Raw genomic sequence first — 23687 nt, forward strand, 5'->3', positions numbered from 1 at the left:
ACACACACACACACACACACACACACACACACACACACACACACACACACACACACACACACACACACACACACACACACACACACACACACACACACAGGAAAGGCAGGGCTGTGTCTACATTTCATGTCACAGAGCTGTCAGACTTTTTTTAAGATAATGGGGAAAGTATTAGCAGCTGGGTGACGATGGGCGTTACACATCTCATCTGATTCACCGGTGCTGCCTTCAGGGTCCACCGGAACTTTATGTCACATTAAAAGGAATTCTTTTGTAAAAAAAATGAATAAACAAAAACAGCCTTCCCTTGTAGTCACCGCCCCTCTGTTGCATCTCCTCGTGCAAGTTATTGTTGAATTAAACACGAGTGTGTGTCTGTGTCTGTATATGTGTGTCTCTGTGTGTGTGTGTGTCTCTATGTGTGTCCGAGTGTATGTGTGGGTGTGTGTGTCTGAGTGTATATGCGTGTGTGTATGTATATATGTGTGTGTGTGTGTGTGTCTGAGTGTATATATGCGTGTGTGTCTGAGTGTATATGTGTGTGTGTGTGTCTGAGTGTATATGTGTGTGTCTCTGTGTGTGTCTGTATATACATGTGTGTGTGTGTGTGTGTGTGTGTGTGTGTGTGTGTGTGTGTGTGTGTGTGTTACTCCCAGGCCTTCAGCATACCTATCTCTGGGGTCAATCCACGACGTCTGTCGGGTGTTGTGGTCGATGTAAAACACTCTCCCGTCGTAATCCCGAGCTTCCTCCCAGCCCGCCGGCAGCGGCAGCTCCGAGCTCTCTGCCCGTTTACCGCCGCTGATCCACGGCATAGCGTCGGGGTCTTGGAGCCCTCTGCCCTGGTTCAATATCCACCTCCACCACCTCCCCTCCACAAAACCCCCGAGTTAAAACACTCGGGTCTTCACAGCATTACCACGAACTCGACGTCGGCGCAAAATAACAGAGGCTGAAATATAAAACTTCCCACCGAAGTTCGGCTGAAAGTACATCCGAGTTTTTCTTTTCCAAAACGTCCACAAGTTGAAAAAATAAATAAATAAAACCCACTACCGCGGAGCTCTCACGGTCTCCTCGGATCCTCCATGTTCGCCTCCTCCTCCACCATATTTCATTCCTCCGTGTCCATATTCGGGGTAGAGCCTCATTTGCATAAACGGTCGGACGCGAGCTGCTCCGGTCCAATAGGAAGACTCCGTTAAAAAAAAAGTATCGTCGCTGTGAAATAACGGTTAAAAAAAACGTTTATTTAATGGGTTTTTTTACGTCCACTATATAATTTAGTCGGTAACAAGTGGCGGGAGAAAAAGAAGAAGAAGAAAGTTAGATAACTTTATTGTTCAGCTGTCAGATAACAAACCCTGTGGAGTCACGTGACATAACTGCCCGATAACTTTATTAAATAAATAAATAAATAATATCTTTATGTGTAAACGAACCACCGACACAGAAACAAGAGTTTTAACTTTTAAAATCAGGGACAACTCCCCCTGACGAGTTATTTTGTTATAGTGGTATACCAGCGCCATCTTGTGTCTTCAGTAGATATAGCAGCAACACCTCTGTCATCATACAAGCGTCACAACTTTATTGACAATCGGCCGTATACAGAAGTCACAGGCCAAACAAAGGTAAATGTTACTGCAAGAAAACGAGTCTCTAGACCAGAAAACAATGTGTGTCATAGGTGTATTAAAATAACTACACTAATAAAAACAGGTGCCATTACAGTCGTTTACTGGTTCTGAGTGCCCACATAAAGATTATATGTAAATAAGTGAAGTTAAAACAGGCAGAATTCTTTAAATATAGTTTTTTTTAAGGCCCACTTATAAGATTACCGTATACATGTAAAATGTAAATTGTCTAATATTAACATTTAACAAACAGAACAGGCAGAAATCGAAAAAATATTGAGCAGAAAACAGATAATTTCACTGAATTCAACATCTATTGTTTGTAATGTACATAAAGTGTAATTTATTAGAAATATGATCAAGCTATATTCTAATTTATTACAATAAAAAATACATATGATTTTAACTATAATGATAGTAATAATAATACTAATACTCATAACCATCATATTAATATTATTAATAATAATTTAATTAAATAAATAAATATGTCTTAATATTATTATAATTATTATTAAATAAATACAATAAATACTAATAATTTGTTATTATTAAATAATAATAATCATTATTATTAACCCAGCCACAGCCCCTCACATAAAGGCCTCCTAACCTTCCAGTGGTGGAATTGCAAAGTACTTCTACTCAAATACTCAAATACTGTACTTACTTACAATTTGAGGTACTTTTCTTGAGTATTTTCCATGACAGAATATAAAGGAGTTAACATGCAACATACACAATAATGCAGCAGAAATATGAATCCAGAAATATCAGATATGATACGAATACATTTTTTCTGATCAGTCAATACTTTAACTTTAACTACATTTATATACTTTTTCTCCAGTAAGGCTTTAAATGCAGGACTTTAACCTGTAGTGGGATCTTTTTACTTTGTGGTATTAGTACTTTTACTGCAGTAAAGCATCAGAGTACTTCCTCCTCCACTGGGCTTCTCAACGGTTTACTTCATCATCAGTTTACTTCATCATGATCCTCCTCAGACGGGTCAGCTCGTCATAACAGGTCGAATATGTTGAACACACTGATTGTAAGTGGCTTTGGATAAAAGCGTCTGCTAAACGGCTGTAATGTAATTAAATGAAATGTAATGAAATGTAATGTAATGTTGAATCAATGACGTTGAGGATCCGCTGCATCCCATTAAGGTGAGAGACTTCCAGGGTCCTGGTCTTGGGTGTGCTGGTTCTCCATCATGGTTTAGGACACTTCATGGTTCTTTAATTATTTTCTTAATCTTCCGGTTTAAACTAAATTAACATCATTTGATGAGTCTCAGTCAGCTTCAGACCACGTAGAGACTCCTGAGGACGTGTTTGGACAATTATTTGTCCTTAACAGACATAAATACACAAATACATACAAATATATACACACTTATATAAATATAAATATACATATATATGTATAAGATATCTCTGAGCTCTTCTAAAGTTGTTTTCGAAACTGAGGAGGAAAACGTCTTTTTCTGGTGAGGTTTGGTTTTGACCAGTACACCTGACTGTGAGTGTGTGTGAGTGTGTGTGTGTGTGTGTGTGTGTGTGTGTGTGTGTGTGTGTGTGTGTGTGTGTGTGTGTGTGAGAGAGTGTGTGTGCAACCGGACAAATATGCACTCTTTGTCAAGACGTCAGTGCAGTCAGCTGAGCGTTTTGTTCTCCAGAGGAGGAGGAGGAGTTTAGCAGGCCTGGATGTTATCTGTGCATTTTTGTTAGCGTGTGTGTGTGTTTGTGTGTGTGTGTGTGTGTGTGTGTGTGTGTGTGTGTGTGTTTACGCCTGGGAAACGTTTTGTCACATCAGAGCTTTGATCTGTTTCCTCCTACGGTCTCTTGTCCCACAGTGTTCATATGAGAGCAAACAATCAGCTGCTCTGTTGTTTCTGCTGCGGTCACATGCAGCTCAAAGCCGACGGCCGTCACAAACACACCGATATATCAAATAAATGATGTCGTTATTATCAGTAATACCATCATAATGTATCATCGGTGATAAATCACACTGTCCTCGGAGCTAGTCCATGATACTTTAATAATAATAATAATACTTTGAAAAAAGAATCACAGATTAATAACTTTTAGAGCATCTCAGAATCTTATCTTCAGCATTTGGAAATATTTGATTCAATTATTATTTATATTTTTTTACACACAGGATGCAGAAAAAAATGATTTATTCTGTTACGTAACAAAAATGCAATAATATCCCGTCTGCGTTTGATTTCCTGCCCGTTGGCTGCTGCTCTGCACAGCAGCAGGACCGTGAAGGAGGAGGGGCCCCGAGCAGGAGGGCCCCCCGCCAGCCTTCTTTCTCCTCCCTGCAGCAGAAGATGAGTGCTCCTCCGAGTGGGAAACTGTTTGTGAACGAGCTCCAGTGAGCCTCAGCTCTGTTTTACCGGGCGTTTGGTCTGAGCCTCGTCCATCTGAGAAGCAGAAGAAGAAGAAGAAGAAGAAGAAGAAGAAGAAGAAGAAGCAGAAGAAGAAGCAGAAGCAGAAGAAGTGAACCGTGGAGGTCTGAAGAGAGACATGGACTCGCGTGACTGCGCTCTGGAGCTGCTGGTGATGCTGGTCTACGTCGCGGCGTGGCTCTGTGCTCTGGCCACCACCCTCCTGCCTCACTGGCTGACCGTGTCCACCTCCCTGCTGCCCGTGGAGAGCTACGGTCTGGGTCTGTGGGAGACCTGCGTGGTCCAGGACGTCGGGGTCACGGAGTGCCGTGCCTACGACAGCCTGCTGGGCCTCCCCGGCTACCTGAAGCTGGCCCGAGTCCTCATGTGCACCTCCCTCGCCGTGGGAGCGCTGGGGATGCTGGTGGCCGTGCCGGGGCTCTACCTGGTGGCCGGCTGCGGAGGACTCGGAGGCTCCAGGACCAAGAGGACTTTAACGGTGACGGGAGGCGTGCTGGGGGTGATCTCCGGGGTGCTGTGTCTGATCCCCGTGTCCTACATGGCCCACTTGGCCGTGGCAAACTTCTTCGACGACAAAGTGCCCGACATGGTGCCGCGGTGGGAGTTCGGCGATGCCCTGTTCTGCGGCTGGACCGGAGGGTTCCTCCTGGTGGTGGCCGGGCTCCTCCTGGTCTCCTCCTGCTGGTGTTCTCAGGCGGAGCCTCAGCCTGCGGCGCTGCAGCGCAGATACCAGGTCATGAGCACGGACGTGTCCTTCAGGAAGCGCTCAGAGTACGTTTAGAGGAGAATGTGAAGCCGACAGCACAACACCACCACCAGCAGGACTGCACCTCAAACCGCCTTCAACACAACGATGTAAATATCTGGTTTAGTGTCAAAGACGTCGCTTTGTGTTGATCAAATGTTTTGTGAAAATGTAGAAAACATGCAGCTATTTATCGAATCTCTCACCTGCAACAATCCAACATCACGTTATAAGAAGAAACCCGCTGTGACCAGTGAACATGAATATTTTTTTAAAAGATGTGTTTTATAGAAAATGCTTGATGTGTGTTTTAAATGCTGTGATTGTAAGTTATTCTTGATACTAAAACAGAGAGAGAGCACACGTTGTCCTGTGCTCATAGGACGCATCCTGCAGCAAAATCAGACCATTCACATAAAGAATTCTATTGAAATTATATTAAAAAATTGTCTCTTTTTGTTTTTCATGTTGGAATCCAGTGATTTTATATATTTCAAAAAATGAGAAGCCGTGAATCTGTATGAAGCATGTTTTTCTTCAGTTATGTCAGAGGTGGAAACATGGCTGCCCCCCCCCCCCCCCATCGTCTACCAGTCACATAAACCTGAAACCTTTATTTTTTGGTCTGAAGTGGTCCCTGGGGGGGGGGCGTCAGGTGTGTCTGCGGCGGTGGAAACGCAGCTTGAGACTAATTCCACCAGATTTCCTGGTGGCTCGCTGGGCTAAGCTGTGTTTAATGAATGCTCTAATGGGCAGCGTGTCCCGAGAAGAATGCAGGACCGGCCGCCCCGGCGGCTCCCGCTTTGACATAATTACACAAAAGGTCAGAGGTCGCCGCCGCTGTCTGCCCTCCGGAAACTATGTTTGTGTCGTTTTACGTGGACGCAGGACCGGTGACATGAACGTGGACGGCTTCTAAACCTCCACGTCCAGATGATGGTAGTTTATATTTAGTCAGCACTAGAAGAAGCACATGTTGCCCTTTAGGGGACTCTACTTGGTCGGATGATGAGACGACGAGCTGCTGGAGACAGACATGTGAAAGACTTCACCGCCTCTATTCACTCAGGAGCAAGAAACAGACTTTGTAGTTATTTTTGCCCTTTTTTTGCAGTTGTTTGTATCCTGCTCTGTAGTAATTCTTTGTCTCTTTGAGGTTGTTTTTATCTCTTTGTAGTGATTTTGTGTCTCTTTGTATTAATATTGTGTCTCCTTGTGGTCAACTTGTGTCTCTTTAGTTGTTTAGGTCTGTTTGTAGTCTTTTTGTGTCTGTTTGTAGTCCTGTTTTTGTCTCTTCCTGGTAGATACGTGTCTTTTTAAGTGACATTTTGTAGGTGAAGGCCAGGGAGGCCCCCCTGGCGCTTTGGGCCCCCGGGCCTGAGCCCGGCAGGTCCGTTCAGTAATCGGTTCCACGCCGCCCGGCCTCACACAGGCAGCTTCCTGTCGTCTGACGCCGTGCAGGCTGCAGGGAGGACCCGCTGTCTCCCAGAGCGAGGGCGGCTATCAGCAGCGAAAAACAACAAACCGCAGAGATGATTACCTTCATGAGTCTTCATAATTACCGTAAAACTCCAGAGGAAATGACATGTCGTCTTCTCATGAAGAATTATGTTTAAATGCATCCGACTGCAAACAAACAAAGCGACCCTGAAGGGGCTGAAGATTTACTGCCCGACTGTCACATGACCCGACAGTTCAGACGGAGATTAGTGTTCAGACTTTGATAGATAAGACCGGAATCACCGCTTTCTCTTGCTCAACACACTCATAACAGATAAACCATCATGATAATGTTGCTCCACCCTCACAATCACCAGCAGTAACTAAATACTTCTTATCTGTGTTATCTTATCTGTGTTATCTAGAGAGGACGACGAGTATATAAATACCACGATGTAAGAAGGTAACGTAGTAAACGTCCCGCATTCAAAATACTTCAGTAAAGTACATTCTTAGAAACAGAACCCAGAGGTCGGCTCCCTCCAGGAGGGTCTCAAGATAAATGTGAGGGGTCGTGAGATGATTGACGGGAGAGGAAATAGGTCTGGACCAGCGGTTACAGGAGCCACTGGTTTCCAATTATTTATAAATAAGATTTAAAAAATCAATTCAGCAGAACACTCTCACTCCCGACTCGTGTGGCGGACTCATTTTACATGTTTGGACGTTTCTGGGACGGTGTGTCAGTTTCGTAACATGCTGTCTTTTCAAAATAAAGCTCCTACGTAAGCTTACTTTTTTTACGGTTTAAAACGATCAAAACTACTTCCTGGGTTTAGTTAAAGATTGTGGTTTTGGTTACGTAACCAAACAGGAAGTTGTCATCGCACTGAATGCTCAGAAAGGTAAACTCACCTCTGCCTCAAGTGACATCACTTGAGGCAGCTCATTCTGAAGCCACAAAAAGGTTTTCATGCAACTTGTTTTATTTCTCACATCTTTGCAACAAGGTTCACTTTAAGAGGAGAAATGTAGACTCTTTGGTGAAACTGCTCTGACGAGACGCTGCTTTATCTGAAACTGGTTTCATCTTTAACGGCGTGTTTTAAAAGTCGTATAAGTGAAGTTATGTCTTTGACTTGACTCGTGTGTAATGATTGTTATCTGATCTCATGGGACGATTGAAGGAAGTTAAAAACAAATCCACTTCAAGCTTTTTTATTTTCATCTCTCTTGAATCTTCTGCAAATACGATCTTTGTGAATATATGAACCGTTTAAATTGCACTGATGACTTTTTTATCAGCGCTCCTTCGTTATGCATCGAATGACTTCAGCAAACCAGATTAGATAAAACATTACGTCTGGAGGGAGAGAGAGAGGGGGGGGGGGAGAGAGGGAGGGGGAGAATCTCTTATTTCTAGGAATGCTTTTAAATGATAAACTCAATAAAATGAACATCAGTGTTTTTTAGAGCTCCACCTTTCATCCACTTGTGTGACTTGTGTTTTTGACGGAGAGCTGCTCTCAGCTGAAGAGGCCTTTTGTTCCTCAGCAGCCAGCCGCCTCCAGAGAGGTGTGTGTGTGTGTGTGTGTGCGTGTGTGTGTGTGTATGTGTGTGTGTGTGTGTGTGTGTGTTTAACAATCACTACTTTGTGCCCCCCCCCCCCCCCATCTCCGTACTCACATGCCTGCTCTCGTCAGCCTCCTACCAGGTCACATGACCTCCAGCCCTCCAGACCCCTCCAGGACCGAGTGCTGACTCAGCTGATCGTTACGGAGACGCTCAGATTGCTTCATCCGAATGTCTCTATTGGATAACGCTGCAGAGATAAAAAAGTTGATTATTACTTTACTGCAGATACGCATCTGTCCCTGAACTCTGGCAGCACAAACACTCACATGGACGGAAAAAAAAAACGAATCCAGACGGACAAATTATTATCTGTAGATTTATATTAAGAGCACAACATTATGAACCAATACGTTGTATTACAGTACAATAATAAAGCAGCTGCAACCATTTATTAACAACAAATGACATGAAAGATGTCGGCTCCACAGAAAGCTTTGTTCACTCTCACAGCGTTGACAACAACAAAACAACCTCTTGTGCATCACTGGGGACATTTGGGGCTTTTTCTGTTTTCATTTTTGAATAATTTTGTCTGAGTTAATGCCTTTTTTTAAATATAATTTTGTAAGTTCAACCTCAGCTCCTATTATCTAGTCTATAATAAACTGTGGAGCCAGAATACAGACACTCAGACCCTGAAGGACAAAAATGTCCCTTTGAAACCCATTAAAACCACAATGTTTGATCCCATTATGTCAATAAAGATAATACATGTTATTCTCCTGGTGTCCACTAGAGGCATCACTGCTGTATTATAGAGATAATACATGTTATTCTCCTGGTGTCCACTAGAGGCATCACTGCTGTATTATAGAGATAATACATGTTATTCTCCTGGTGTCCACTAGAGGCATCACTGCTGTATTATGGAGATAATACATGTTATTCTCCTGGTGTCCACTAGAGGCATCACTGCTGTATTATAGAGATAATACATGTTATTCTCCTGGTGTCCACTAGAGGCATCGCTGCTGTATTATAGAGATAATACATGTTATTCTCCTGGTGTCCACTAGAGGCATCACTGCTGTATTATGGAGATAATACATGTTATTCTCCTGGTGTCCACTAGAGGCATCACTGCTGTATTATAGAGATAATACATGTTATTCTCCTGGTGTCCACTAGAGGCATCACTGCTGTATAAACAAAGCAAAAGTGTCATTTAACAGGGTTACATTCTGAAAAAGAATGAATATTTAATAGTTATGATCAGGACTGATGTTGGTTAAAATATTGAACTAATTGAAAGTGGAAAATAATATTTCACAAATAATAAAAGTGGTCTTGTGTGCAAGTAATGAATCCGTGTTCTTTAATGTTGAGGAGATGCCGGCATTTGAATGTCACACATCAGTCCATTTAATAAATGGACTTTTTTCTAGTAGGAATATTAAAATCAGTTCTTATTTTTCGTACTATGGTTGGTTTGACTGTTCTTTGTGGTGCTGTATCTTGATGTGTAGATCTCAGTGTTTCTGGTGATCAGGTCCTCAGTCGATAAACAATATTGTGATAAAACTTTCTTCTCGGACATCGTCCTTTCCCGCGGATGAGAAAAAGATGAAAATGTTCTTGATGTTTTTGCCATCATGAGACTTCTTCGACGTGAAAAGCAGGATTATCTCTGCTCTGGTGGTCTCCATTATGTTCCAGGGCCCTTTGTGTCCGGGGACCACGGAGCGGGTTCCTGGCGTCTTTAGGGGCCTCCGCACTCGGGGCCGTCCAGGCGTAGCGGTAGCTGAGGAAAAGCAGCCCGCTAACGAGCATCAGTACGGAGGCGAAGACGCCCACGGCGATGGCCGATCCGACCTGCTGCCTGACCGGAGCGGCGGGGAGGTGGAACTCCGGAGGAAAGTGGATGCTGCCGTTGTTCAGCACCGAGCTCATGTTCCACGCAAGCGGCACCGAGCACAGCGTCCCCGTCAGCAGGTACATCGACCCCGCCAGCACGAACACCAGCCGCATGTTCCTACGATCCTCCACGGAGAAGTAGACCATCCTCACGGCCACCGCACCGCTGATGTTCCCCACCAGGCCGCAGATCAGCGCCAGCACCATCAGCACCTGAGCGACGTGGATCTCCACCGGAGCGAACGGGTCCGAGATGCCGATGCCGCGACAGTTCTCTATCCCAGAGAGGGCGTGGCTGTAGAAACACGCCCTCCAGATGCCCACCCAGGCCACGCCCGAGGTGACCACGGACACGTCGTCCACGAACCACAGCCGCCACTCGTTCAGGCCGGTGGCGGCCATGATGAGGATCCAGGCCAGGACCCCCGCCATCAGGCCCAGGAACTGCCAGTGAGCCGTGTGAGCCAGGTACATCGTCACTGCAGAGAGGGGCCGCTAACGCTGAGAGAGACGGATCGCTGACTCGCACATGGTTGAGTTCACGCTGATCACACCTCCTGAAAACACAAACATCCACAATGTGTACAGATAAAGGGACAATGTGAAACATGTAGGAAGATATTGAATATAATATTCATAACTATGTTTTAATCAGTGTAGAATCACCTGAAACTAAGAATCGTGTTTTATTTAGCTTAGAAGAAGCCATTTAGATCTACATCGGGTCGTCTTCCACGGAGTCGGCCATCTTGCACCTCCATGTTTCTACAGCAGCCCAGAACGGACAAACTTCACACTGGCTCTCTTCAGAGCCGTTCGTGTTTTTACGTTATCTGAAGGTGGTGATGCGTTCAGGAACCTGGTATTAAACGACCGCGGTGCTGAATAATTAAAGATCGTAGTGTTAAGCCCCGACGTTACTGGTGCTTTTTATTAGTACTTTGTTTTAGTTTCAGTACATTGTTTTGGTGTGATTTATTATCAGGCTGCAGCATCAGCTCTGCTCGTCCGCAATCTGTAACTTCACCACTAGGTGTCACTATAACTTACCAACCGTTCCTTTAAAAACAGTTGAGACGTTTTCAGTATATCCACATTAATATTACACATTTACTTTAACATTTGTACAGTTAACGGTTCAATAAATACATCTTGAGAAACCTGGAATAGCTCCACACATCAACATGTCTCTGGTGTCTCAGTGATGCAGTCTGTCAGTTTGAGAGAACCACCTCAGACATTTGTCTCCATCTTTCTAGTACAAATAAGGTGAAGATGAAAGACAATTCTTTCCACCATCAGTGTGGACAACAAGGTCGCACGATGACTCAGTCTTTTTAGTCAAAAGATGTCTTTAGTTTAAAGAGACAAGTTTACAATTCATTATTATACGGTCAATATGTGAAATTGCGATATAAAAAACGGTCCCTATTTATTAATAACAGGTGCAACATGAGGTAAACTAAACTACTCAACATGTAATAAAGATGATTAATAATTAAGACCATGTGCTCATCTGTAATTTAAATGATTCTACTTGTTTTACAGGAGAAGCTAGATGTAAACATTGTATACGTGAATACATTCTACCAACGAAGAAGAACTTTTGACTGAATCCTTTAGTTTTCAGACAATATTTAGTCTCGTTTTCTCTGCTAAATACTTTCTACTTTCTTTGAGTTCTTCGGCTCAAGATATTACGACAGCAGAGACTTTGAGCTTTCTGATTCTAACTTTATCCTTAATTATCAAGGATGCAAAACGAACTGTACAACAACGCAACATCGACACAAACAATAACTTTGGTGCGTACTGGGAATCAATACCTTCTGAAAATTAAATCTAAATGTTTTATTGTGTTGAGAAGCAGGACAGTGTGCTGGAGCATTACTGGAGTTCATGACTGTACATTTAAATCTCTACGTCGTGTCTTCACTCACCTTCCACGAGTCTCCAGCTCAGATCAGTTCTCTAAATAAACCGAATCCTCCGCGAGCGCGTTATTGATCGCAGGAGAGTCGATCAGAGTCGATCGTCGGCTTCGTCTCTGAGAGAAAAGATTCCAAAGTTCTATTTGAACCTCGTCCTCGTTATCTGCAGCGCGCGGGGCGTGTGTGGTGTTAATGAATGACCGTAAAGAACCAGCTGATTAAACAAATAACATCAATCAAACACCAGACTGCGGGATCTTCAGCAGACTCTTTTATTTGATATAAAGGAGCGCGGCTGGTAAAGTGTTAAGAGTCGGGCTGCAGCAGTGCATGAAGCGTGGAAACCGTTACAAGGTGTGCAGAACAAACGTCCTCCAGTGGGGGGGGGGGGGGGGGGGGGGGGGGGGGGGGGGGGGGGATCTTATTTTAGTGTCTGAAATTTATCTAGAAGTAACAACTGTGGTAACTATACATTTTAAACATCTGCACCGTGAACAAGGAACAACACAGTGAAGTCAAAAAACAGAATACAGAAACACTTTAAACGTGGCAGCTTCAGGATTATGTACAAGTCTCTTCTTCTCTTCCTCTCTTTCTCTTCTTCGTGGCTGTGAATAAAACGGAGCAGCGACGTGAAGACGTGGAGGAACAGAGCGGACGGTGGATTTCACGTGAAGCTGCTGATCTTCTCTCCGCTTCATCTTCCGTCTCAGTGAGAAGGCCACTAGTTTAAATGTATATAAAGGGTTAAAAAACAAAAAACAAACACTTTTGTGTTTACTGAAATATTCGGCCAGATGTGATCAGATTGTGAAATTATTTTAAAACGTGACGAATATTCTTAGTTCAGGAAGCTTGAAGATAAAATACTGTCCCCTCCTGCGCAGATTCAAAAGGCTACAATAAATTACTATAAAAAAAAAATGTCAGAAAGACGTTAGAGACAGAGGTCAGTGGATAAAAGCAGCATCTGTTGCAGGTGCATCTGGATGCTGTGAGTCAAAGTGTTTTTTGTGGAGAGACGGTTCCCCCAAAGAAACCACAAACATGGCTGCTTGTGTTTGTCTCCCTCTAGTGGACGCGAGGCTCAGCAGCGGCTCGGATCAGTCTTCACAGGGCCAGACGCTGCTCCATCGGCAGGCTGTCCGTCAGACACTTGAGCTGCTCCTCGCCCAGCTTGATTTTGTCCTCCAGCTTTCGCTGCTCGATGATGAGCGCCGACTTCATCTTGACAAAGTGCTCGTAGTCCGTGAGGCCGTCCTCCGGCAGGTGGTGGGCCAGGATGTCGTAGACCAGGCGCTCCCGGCGGTCCAGGTTCTCCTTCAGCTCCTTGGCGTCCTCGTGCTGTCGGATCAGCAGCTTCCTCTTCTCCGCCAACGTCCGCTGTGGAGGGAAAGAAGCACGTCAGGAGGTTCATCACCAAACGATGTGTTCAAAGCTTCGTTTGTGCATCCGAGCATCTACGAAGGTGTTTATGCTGAACATGGGATGTTCGTTGCATTAATTGTGATTATCTGTAAACTCATATCTCATATTCATAAACTACTTTATTACCTTTATAAAGAAACAAAGGTTGAATATCCTGTAAACTATTTGATTTGACCTCCTTTTTCTTCTTTGTGAAATCCTCAGACATGTAAATAGTGTTTTTATCAGCGAACTATTGGCAGTCACATGATCGTGCCAAGTTACAAAAATGTAGAGGTGCACAACCAAACGGCAACCTCCGGTTCTTTAAAGTGAAGCCAAAGCTTCACGTGTTAAAGCTGCATTCTCTCTAGTGTCCACCAGGGGGCGACTCCTCTGGTTGTATAGAAGTCTATGAGAAAATGACTCTACTTCTCTCTTGATTTATTACCTCAGTAAACATTGTAAACATGAGTTTATGGTCTCAATCTCTAGTTTCAAGTCTTCTTCAATACAGCATGATGTTCATTTAGTAAATGATGGTCCATTTAGAGTCAAACAGACCATAAAGCAGGGGATGCTTTAGGGGCGGGGCTACACAGTGATTGACAGGTCTCTACCAGAGACGTATACGGCGTCTCTACGTCACTCCTCCTCAGTCCATATATGGTCACTTCCTGTTCACTGGTTGCAAAAAGCTAAGATGGCGACGACCAACATGCTGAACTCGAGGCTTCAAAACATCCACAAACCAACGAGGTGACGTCACGATGACTACGTCCACTTCTTACAGACATATATCTCTATGGACACGACCACTTGCGGCAGCTATTACGTCATCTCCTAGTTTCGTGCGCCAGCTTCACTACGACGAGAATAACTGAAGCGTTATATATTTGCCGGGTGAACGTGTACTCACCCTCTCCTCCGCGGTGGCGTCCTCCTCCACACTGTTGAGGGCGTTCTCCACTCTGGCCAGGCGGCCGGACAGCGACAGCAGCAGGCTCACCACCTTGTCCAGGTCCCCGACGAACATCCGGAACTTGTCCAGCTCGTTGGGTTTGCAGACCTGCTGGACTCGGGCCTCCACCTCGTCTCCCAGGGCGTTGTTGTCCAGGACGTCCTCCTGAAGACTCTCCCGGGCCTCGCGCAGCACCTGGAGCTTCTTGCTGAGGCTGTCGATCAGCTCTTGCTGAAAAAACAGACGAGATTATTAAAATCTCAGGCGTAAACGTTGAGGGGAGATCATGCGCTCAGTTGCAAAATGTGTGTGTATGTCCGTCTGTCCACAACTACTGGATCCATCAGCCTGATATGTCTTTAGCTCATTCATGACTGTATCTTCAAAAAACCTGTCGTGGTTCTGGCTTTAAAAATAAACTGCTTTACTGACGCACATCGTGTCATTTCCTGTCCCTCAATCAAAACAATAACAACAAGCGTAGTTTGGTGACGTGGTGAAGCAGCGTGGGATCATGGGAGTTGTTGTCTTCATGCTAACGTTAGCTCAGTTCTCTGATAAGATCCAGACGTCTGATGCTAACGTTAGCTCAATCAGCTAGGCTAAAAACGAGCCGTATCTAGTCCTTTGCAGGCCACATTGTTTTGGTTATGAAACTGACATTAGCAGAAGAAGTTTGGTCTCATTTTCAGTCAGAGCGTCTTCAGATTAACTCCGTACCTGATATTATAAAGTTATACACGATACGAGATGAATAAACCTCTGTTTGTTGTTAGAGTCCATATGAACGTGTCCAGTGAGCGTTCGGTACCTTCTTGTTGGCCAGATCGATGTCCAGCTCGTCTTCGGAGTCTTCCTCCTCCTCCTCCTGCTCCTGCATGTCCTTCATCTTAATGAGGAGCTCAGCTTTGGGGGCAGATGTGCTGTAATACGTCGAGCTGGTCACCATGGTGACAGCTGCTGCCATGTTGTCCTCCTTTTCCCTAAAACACAAAACAGTTTCAAAAGGTTCACTAAAGGAGAACCTCACACACACACACACACACACACACTACAGAACACCAGTACTGTCTCTTTAAATCCTCCAGCTGATCGCAGGTATGAAGGCTGACCTTTCCTCGGCAGGCCGGCTGACCTTCCTGCGCTGGTGAGCTCCTTCTAACAGCTGCTCCTCCTGAGGGAAGATGCCCTCCATCAGGTCCATGGTGGTCTTCATCTTGCTCTGGTCCAGGATGTCAGCGAGTGACTTGTCCTTTCCCATGATGCTCCTGGCCAGCTCCTCTCTCTTGCGGTCCTCAGACAGCCGTGAGGTTTCTGTCTGCTGGCCGTCGGCGTTGACGTGATCCCCGGTGACGGCGCTCATGTACGCGTCCGTCCGGGCCTCCGGCGTCCCGTCGGGTTCCCTCTGCCGGGTGAACGCACAGAAGACCGAGTCCTGCCCCGCGGCTCCCAGACCACCGAGCCGGATCACGCCGGGACCCTCGGCTTCGACGGCGGGGGGGTCGCTGTGCTGCAGATAGGGACAAGTGTCCTTCTCTGAGACGCCCTCCGAGTGGACGATCCTGATGGGAACCTTCTTCACTGCAGGATGAAGGTCTTCTATCACATGATCCGTCCTGAAAGATCAGACAGAGAGAGTTTAAACAGAAGCTCTGAGAACTGATGTTCCAGTCAACATCTGGACGGCTCCTCCCACCGCTAGTGATCCGCGACGACACCAGCTAGTCCTGAATCTAGAAGATCAACAAACTACATTTGTAGTTCTTTAGCTGGACTCAGCCTTGTGGCTTTGACAGAAATGTGGAGAATCTTTTTAAATGACTCCACAAAGGCAGCAGCGCCGCTCAATGAGCTGCTTTGTGCTCGCAGCGTGACGACGCAGAGGACCAGAGTCTAGATATGATTCATGAGACACAAAAACAAGCAAAACAAAACAAAACAAGATGCGTTTCTATTGTTGTGGTTGAATTCTGGAACAAACAGAAATGTCAGAATGTGTAACTCACTTTAAGTGTTTTTAAAGAATGGTTTTATTGTGAAGTTGTATGTTTTCATGCTGTTCCTTAATGTTATGTCATCTATTTAGTTTAAAATTCTATTGTTTCTGTTTTTACCATAAAGTGTCTTTGAGTAACTAAAGCGCTATACAAATAAAATGTATTATTATTATTATAAAGCTACTTTTGGGGGGTTACAAGTTATTTTATTGTACTTTTCTTGACGGTAGCTCAATTTGATCAGAATGTAGAATTAGCATATATAAGTATTATACTTCTGTTCAGTCATATTTTATACTATAAAGTACACAAGCTGGCTGCATAAAATACTTCTACTACACTCGCTGTGTTCTGACTAACGGCTAGAAGAAGAAGGAATCTTTGTTTACCTGTTGGAGTCTTCTACCTGCAGAGCGACCGGAGGCTTGTCGCTGAGCCTCTGAGGAGAGAACTGAGGAGACGGAGGGCGCTGCTCCTCCATCATGGAGACCGGCCCCGGAGGTCTGAGAGGGGGAGTCGGGGGAGTCGAGGCCGGCTGAGGATTGGACGTGGAGAGATGATGCGCTGCTGCTCCTTGTCCTTTGTCCACGCGTCCTTTGCCCTGCTCTGAGTCTCCCTCTGCAGAGTGGGCGGAGTCGGGGTCGGGGTGAGGGGAGCAGCGGGTGAGGAGTCGGCTCTGGGAACCGGCGAGGGACTCGTGGGAGTCGCGGTCGACCTCTGGGCACTCGGGTGGAGGGAGGACGACCTCTGAGAGACTGTGGGAGGCCGACGTGGGTCCGTGGCTCACGGGACCAGCTCTGAGTCTGGAGTCCGGGTTGGTTCCTCCCGGAGGAGGAGGAGGCGGAGGAGGTGCTGAATAATGCGTCTCAGGCTCTCCGTCAGAGAACCTGGAGGAGCAGAATGTAAAGCTGTTAATCACACAGCGTGGGCTATCATCTGCAGCGCAATCAAATCACAGTCCAGAGGCCTCGCTGGTCTCTCTTCAGCAGCACTGTGATTACGCCAACATGACGAGACACACGTCTGCTCCCTCCTCCTCCTCCTCCTCCTCCTGCTGCTGCTCCGCTGGCAGCCTGAGGAGGAACACTTCACTTCCCACAAGTCAGCAAAACCGGATCACTTTTTCCTTTTCACGTTCACAGTTTTAACTGGAAGTGAAGTGAGACGTGGAGATCCACAGGAATCACTGGAGGCCCGGCAGTGAATGTGCACTAACATTTGAACCCAGCGTGTCATTAAATATGATCCACGCTTTCTGGTAAAAGCACGCCACACATACACGGTTACATTTCCACGCTGCGATGATAAGCTCAACCAGCAGCGCTCTTTAATCAAAGACAGAAGTGTGTTCGTTGTGCCGTCACGAGATGAGCTGCGGAGACTTCTGGACAGACAGACGCCAGAACGCAAAACCTCCCAATTTGTAATTCTGACAAGATGTGACAAGTCACCCAATGAGCAACTGTTGAGCAGCTTAAACCCGCCCTCACACTGCAGACTCTCAGTTACTGCTCAGAAACATGATGCCACAGATACTACTGGAGGTACTACTGGAGGTACTACTGCAGGTACTACTGCAGGTACTACTGCAGATATCACTGCAGATACTACTGCAGGTACTACTGGAGTTATGTTACTGTGATGTCGGTACTTTAGGGTCTGTTGAGGAATGTGGAAACACCACAATAACAAAAGTTAGAAGAGAAATCATCAACCTTGTTGCCGATCAAGCAATTTAGTTTTGGACTTGAGAATTAGAAAATTATATAGAAATAAAAGGTCAAAATTGAAGCATCAGGGGAACAAGATATCCTGGCTTTTGTCTCCAGCTATGACACTGGATTTCCCATAATGCAACTCAACAGCACCTTTAATCAAACCCTCGCTGTCGAGTAAATACCCACGTCTGTCAAACCCACAGCAGACTTTCTGTTAAAAACAAACTCTCACAAATGATATAAAATAACTAGAAGTTGTGCTCTCGCTCCATGAGGGGTAAACTGAACTTTAATGCTTCTTCTAAACTACGCTTCACTGGTCTCAGCTGTCGTCCTCTCAATAAGCAGAATGGTGGAAAACACGCTAAATAATACATTTTTAAACAAAGCATGTCGTCACACGTTAACGTCTCACTGTTTCATCACCTGACAGGAGTTCACACATGAGACATCAGCGTTACCTGTGAACGCTGCTGCCTCGCCCTGAAAGCAAACGGTCACTAAGGAGGTTTAATCCAAACACACACGGCTTCACATCGTCGTGCTATTTAAAACACACACTTTGCCTCCAACTGTTCATTTGTGATTATAGGTTAGCCAGTGTTTGTTGAGCTAGTAATACTGTATTCTAGCAGATAAATGTTAGCATGCTAACACGCTCACAATGCAGATATGATGTTTACCATGTTCACCATCTTAGTTTAGCATGCTAGCATGCTAACATTAGCTGATTAGCTGTATAGCTGAGGCTTGATGGGAACGTCATTAGTTTTGCAGGTGTTTTCATACAGTTAAAATGAATTAAAAAGTACCTTTAAAGCACTTTCAAGGTACCGAAACCAGACGTTTACAGACTCAAAGCGTTAATCATCAAATCTAAAATCAACACTATAAATTCAGTTGCAACATATCGAGTTTACAGAATTCCTTAACACCCATAGCGATCAATGTATATTGTCATTTTCATCATTTTACCAGCTGTTCATATTAACTTTGATTCAATGTTTTAATTTGGATCTTTAAATACTTAGCTTAGCATGTAGCATGAGACAACAAAGGAATACGACGACGGGATCATTTCATTTCAAATATTAAAGATATATGAAAATATAAAGATATTCCACGTAAGATTTATTCCGTCTACTGGAGTTTAAAGGAGTGAAAGCACTTCTTAACACTCTTGTTTCTAAGTGTTCCTGTCCACGTTCATGTTTTATTTCTTTCACCATCTTTGTGGGATTATTTTTGTCACATTTACGTTTGGTTTCTGTATTTCAACATTTTGAATGTTTATGACCAACGTTGAACGTCCACGGAGCCAAAATCCAACTATGCAAAGTAACTTAGATCTTATTGAGGATCATTTCATGCCTTGGGGCCCCTGACCTCGGGTCCCCATCACATTCTGATGAAGAAAACACTTCCTCACTTGTCATGAGTCAGATGTCTCGCCTACGCCGGCAAACCTCCAGCAAACGACACAAAGCTCAGCCAAGAGAGAGAGACGGCTTATGCTGTCACAGCTGCTCCAAGGCAGAGCCATCGGAATGCCTCGACAGATTATAAAGACTTCACTGTTCCTCTACGAGCAGCTCTGAGGCAATCCAGTCCTGGATACTGGTCCCACCACCAAAGAGGCCGGTGCACCAGCAGGTACATCACACGAGATCCACTCACCCTGTGGCAGCGACGAGCGGTCCAGCAGGTTTACTCTCCGTCTGGGAATATTCTGTCTTCTCAGGGTTTCTTGCAGGAACTGGAATCTTCTGTGAAGGAAAGTGGAACAAACACAGAGTTATCCAAAGGAGCCAAAATCCAGTTTGTACTTATTACAATCAGCTCATGCTGTAGCTTCCTGGTTTTTTTCCAATAGTGAAATAAAACAACCGTGCGTTGATGCCCCCTCTCTGTTCCTTAAGCCGAGGGTGTGTCTTTATGAACAAACATGGATTAATATTTGACTTGGCTCTTTCCTTCCTGCTCCTGTTCCTTCCACCCTGAGTGAGCACATGTTTGAATCCCTCGAGGCGGCTTTTAGACAAACAGTTGCGGCGTTTAAGTGACTCAGTTAGAACCACGAGGCCTCTCATTTTGTTTACTCCAATAAAGGAGTTTGTTCAAGTCGTTAACACTCTTTGTGGAAGCGTGCGTCTCTACTCGACACTGCTAGCTCACGTAGCGTCATTGCGCTAGCTAACGTTACAGCTCAGCCGAGGAAGACAACATCGATGTTTACATCATCATCGCGCCTTCACGGAGGATTCACGCTTCCTTCTGCACTGTGATGCGGTTGGCGGGTGTAGTTCAGTTCTCTACAGACGACATCTCCAACAACTCACACTAAAACAATCTAGATTGATAAATAACATTAAAAAGGTTAGAGGATACATATGCATTTCTTTTGATTTTGGGGTGAACTGTCCCTTTAAAAAGGGATATTCAAGCAATTTAGTTTTGTATTTGGGAATAATAAATAAATAAAAAATTGAAGCATCAGGGGTCAAGATATCCTGGCTTTTGTCTCCAGCTAAGCCCTGAAAAACACTGGATACTACGTTTCCCACAATGCAACTCAATAGCATTTTCTTCATATCTTTAATTAAACCCTCCCCGTCAGGTAAATACCCACTTCTGTCAACACTCACCTTTCCATAGATGTCCGCTGATGGAGACGATCGGGATCTCTCGTGGAAACAGGTGGTTTTAGTTCTCTCCTCCGGTCCCGGATCCAGGATGTTATCAGCTGACCGGTACCGTCCGGAGGCTCTCGTTTCCGGAGGAGGTTTCTGTACATTCCACCTGGCCTCGTACTCAGCGAAGGTGCCCAGTCTCTGCTGGTCTAGGACGACCTGCTTGTGTGCAGAGCGAGGACCTTCCTGGACCTCTTCGGTGTACTCTCTGCTCCTGATGCCTTTCATCGTGTCCTCTGTTTCACTGGCGGAGGCGAGACCTCGGGTCCTGGTCTCTGCGGGGTTCTCCATACCGCTCCGAGAGGGGACGTGATTGGGGAAAGTTGGTTTCCCGCTTTCTTTACGGAGCCTCTGTTGGTCTAGCGAGGAGCTCTCATGGCGAGGGAGATCTTCCTTCACCCCGACTTCGTGGATTTTGCCCGGTTCGGAGAAAGACCGCACCTTCTTCTCCGCGGGAAAACGCTTACGGCCACCGATGCGAGTCACCTGACCGCCGCCGGGCCCGGACTTACTCATTACGGACTCTGAGACGGTGGGCAGAGGGGCGACATCTTTCCGGGCCAGCACCGAGGACGGGTAGTTGGGTAAGGCCTCGGCCGCAGGGTGCTCCAGCAGCATGGGCTCCAGGTCCTTCCTCCTGAAAGACGTGGCCTTCAGCACCCTTGCTTGTGCTTCCTTCAGATTATCCTTGTAGGAGCTGGTGAAGGAGCCGTCTGCAGAGGTCGGGGTGGTGCTTTCAGTGGACTTCCAGACATCCTGATTGTCCTCGGTCTCTCCCTCGGTACCAGGAAGGGCGACCGCACTCATACTTTTCTGCAGCTTGGCTCTTCTCATCTGGATCTCGTTCCTCAACGTGGTGGCAAAGCGGTCGCTGCGTCTCGCCATCTTGCTGTCGAGGGACTCCTCGGAGTTCGGGCCTCTCGTCGCCTCGTCTTGGCCCGCGGCGTCGTCCATGGACAGAAAGTGAAGCATGGGCGTCGCCTGGGGGCAGATCTTGTTGCTCGCTTGGCCGTGATGTCTGACGTCTTGGTGGTGTTGCGGCGGCGGCGGCGGCAGAGACCTCCGCTGTTCGGGCTGCCTGCTAGAAGCGTGACTCGTGAACTGGGGCTCTGCGTTGTGTCCTCTCTGGCTTCCCCTGTCGTCAAGGCTGGATTTGGGTACAGAGGTTTCTATCACGGTCGTGACTTGGTGCTTGCTGTACCCGTTGCTGTCTTTAGCGAGAGAGGAGTGTTGCTGCTGTTGGGGCAGATGATACTTCACTTTGGCGACCGTCTGCGGACTGAGGGAGTTGCGCTCATTTCCGGCCTGTGCCGGGTCCGAGCCGGCGACGCTCTTCCTGTCCTCCGATTTTCCAGACGGCGGGTTGTGCTGCGCGGCCTGAACCGTCGTGACGCAGTAGTACCGGCTGTGTCGGCTGCTGTCTGTGTTTTGGTCGGCGGCTGTGGTGGACATCGAGGTGCTCAAGTTCCTTCTGTGGTTCTGACCAAAGTGTTGCGCGGAACCGTTGGTCGGCAGCTCCTGCATGCTGCAGTAATATCCCCCGACGTTCTGTGGCTTTGGCACGGACATAGTTCGGGGCTGAGAACAAAAAGTGCTTTTGTCACTATGGTGCCTTTGGTGGTAGGGCTGGCCTTGCCGAACGTCGCTGCTGGACAAGGATTGCTGCTTGTTTGAGCCGAACTGGTTCGATTTATCGGACGAAGCGTGTGAAACGTCGCCGTCGTTTTTCAGGGTCGGGTTGTGGCCGCGGCGGTTTTCGGTGGCGGTCTTGTGCGAGTCCGGTCCTTCGGGGTGAGCTACGACGAGCCCCCTTTCGTGCACCTTTGTCGCAGCAAAACTGTCACTGCGTGCGGGCGGAGGCGGAGGCGGAGGAGACGGGGAAGTGGTCTTCTTTTTCGTTTCGGGGACGTGCCAAACGGGCCCTAAGCTGATTCTGCTTGAAGTGGAATGGCGCGAGCCGGCCGAGTCGTCGGCCTGCGGGCCGGCACAGCCCGAGTTAACTCCCGGCATCTGGAAGTATGCCACCCTATCGTCCTGTTTCACTCCCTCAATCACGCTCTGGCTGTTTCTGGCATTGTTGTGCTTTCCCCCCGCGTCCCACTGACCGACCTTATAGAGCATGTTCTCCGTGGAGGCGGCGTTGCTCTTCGAGAGGGTGTAGTCCGGAGTGCCGGAGCTGGTGGAGAAGGAGCTGTAGGCCGAGTCTCGTTTGCCTCCTCCGAGATGCTCCATGCTGTTGTTGGACTTGGCGGGCGACAGCTGACCGGCAGGGTACGGGTGCGAGACATGCTCTAGGCTGTCCATGCTGCCGAGAGAGCTGAACTGGTCGGACACTCTGCGCAGGTCTGTTTGCTCCCAGCCAGAGGACAGATCAGTGGAAGACGAGCTGCAGGTTAAAGCGAAAGGTGTGAAAATACAACAAAACCTGCAAAATACTGCAAAAATAGACATTTACCTACACATTGCTGTTCATCAAGGATCCTTAAATTGATACACAATAGATCATAGACCTCCTTCTGAGAGGTTTTTGGTTGTTTTGTGGACATTTTTGGAAAGCGATCTCATTGAGAAGCAGACAGAAGGGTCTACGATATGGGTTTGAAGGATGTTTCCAGGATGAAAACAGGTAAAAAAAATAAAGATAGAGAATCTTTATTCACCATTACTGGGAAAATGCCCAAAACTTTTAGATTTATTTTATTGGTAAAAGCCCATTTCTGTTAATTTCAACAAACAGAAGATATAAAGTGTAAAACCCCTTTACGTTTATTAATATATTTTTTATCTAAACTGCTTGATATCTAACACTCAGAGACTCAAAGAGGCAAACTTCAAGACACCCCGAGTTACCTTGCATCATATCTGGCGTGCCGGACTTGTGTGGGCGGAGACTGCGTTTTGGCGGCCTCTGATTGGCTCTCGTTGAACTTGGTGGCGTGCCAGGAGTGAGGCCTGCTTATGGGTTCATTCCTCCTGCAGAGAGGGCAGAAAAATCAGGATTAGAGACCTGAACCTGGTGGGAAACAGAGTGTACCGCTATCAGCTCAACTGGTAAAATAATAAACTAGTTTTACTGCATGTTGTGAAAATGTTTTACTAAATATGAAGAAATGTGTGCATTGTCGTGGTTCGGTACTCCACATTACTGCATCTACTGTATGCTGAGGAGGCACTTTTGTGCAGCTTTTTTGATTTGATTTACAGATGGAAACCCATCAAAACCTTTGCACGGTTGTCAGTTCTG

General features: G+C 46.2%; 4 protein-coding genes across 11 annotated transcripts in view; 1 reads left to right on the forward strand and 3 right to left on the reverse strand.

Annotated features, from left to right (window-relative positions):
* wwc3 (WWC family member 3) overlaps positions 1-1105 on the reverse strand; it is a 29025-nt gene extending 27920 nt beyond the window's left edge. For all 5 annotated transcript variants that reach the window (XM_079157235.1, XM_079157232.1, XM_079157234.1 and 2 more), the window contains exon 1: positions 670-1105. In XM_079157235.1, coding sequence (XP_079013361.1) covers positions 670-815 — 146 coding nt within the window. In that variant the 5' untranslated portion in view covers positions 816-1105. The remainder of the gene's footprint in view (positions 1-669) is intronic.
* A 3078-nt stretch (positions 1106-4183) lies between these two features.
* Positions 4184-4846, forward strand: LOC306695184 (putative claudin-24; the record flags this gene model as incomplete). The annotated part of the gene is made up of 1 exon (XM_079158358.1): positions 4184-4846. The coding sequence occupies one exon, from the start codon at positions 4184-4186 to the stop codon at positions 4844-4846; it is 663 nt and encodes a 220-aa protein (XP_079014484.1).
* Positions 4847-8197: 3351 nt separating this feature from the next.
* Positions 8198-11779, reverse strand: cldn34a (claudin 34a). The gene is made up of 2 exons (XM_079157361.1): positions 11680-11779; positions 8198-10296 (listed from the first exon to the last, which is right to left on the reverse strand). The coding sequence occupies exon 2, from the start codon at positions 10211-10213 to the stop codon at positions 9476-9478; it is 738 nt and encodes a 245-aa protein (XP_079013487.1). The 5' UTR covers positions 10214-10296; positions 11680-11779; the 3' UTR covers positions 8198-9475.
* Positions 11780-12089: 310 nt separating this feature from the next.
* The window catches only part of shroom2a (shroom family member 2a), a 34375-nt gene continuing 22777 nt past the window's right edge, over positions 12090-23687 (reverse strand). For all 4 annotated transcript variants that reach the window (XM_079158082.1, XM_079158083.1, XM_079158081.1 and 1 more), the window contains 8 exons: positions 23294-23416; positions 20399-22829; positions 19431-19519; positions 16425-16922; positions 15151-15654; positions 14850-15021; positions 13997-14269; positions 12090-13053 (listed from right to left, as the gene is read on the reverse strand). In XM_079158082.1, coding sequence (XP_079014208.1) covers positions 12781-13053; positions 13997-14269; positions 14850-15021; positions 15151-15654; positions 16425-16922; positions 19431-19519; positions 20399-22829; positions 23294-23416 — 4363 coding nt within the window. In that variant the 3' untranslated portion in view covers positions 12090-12780. The remainder of the gene's footprint in view (positions 13054-13996; positions 14270-14849; positions 15022-15150; positions 15655-16424; positions 16923-19430; positions 19520-20398; positions 22830-23293; positions 23417-23687) is intronic.

Source organism: Pholis gunnellus (genome assembly GCF_910591455.1).
Source record: "Pholis gunnellus genome assembly, chromosome: 4".
Classification (NCBI taxonomy): Eukaryota; Metazoa; Chordata; class Actinopteri; order Perciformes; family Pholidae; genus Pholis; species Pholis gunnellus.

Excerpts from the sequence above, each read along its gene's own strand:
- cldn34a (XM_079157361.1), bottom strand. The coding sequence starts at position 10,213 with ATGTACCTGGCTCACACGGCTCACTGGCAGTTCCTGGGCCTGATGGCG.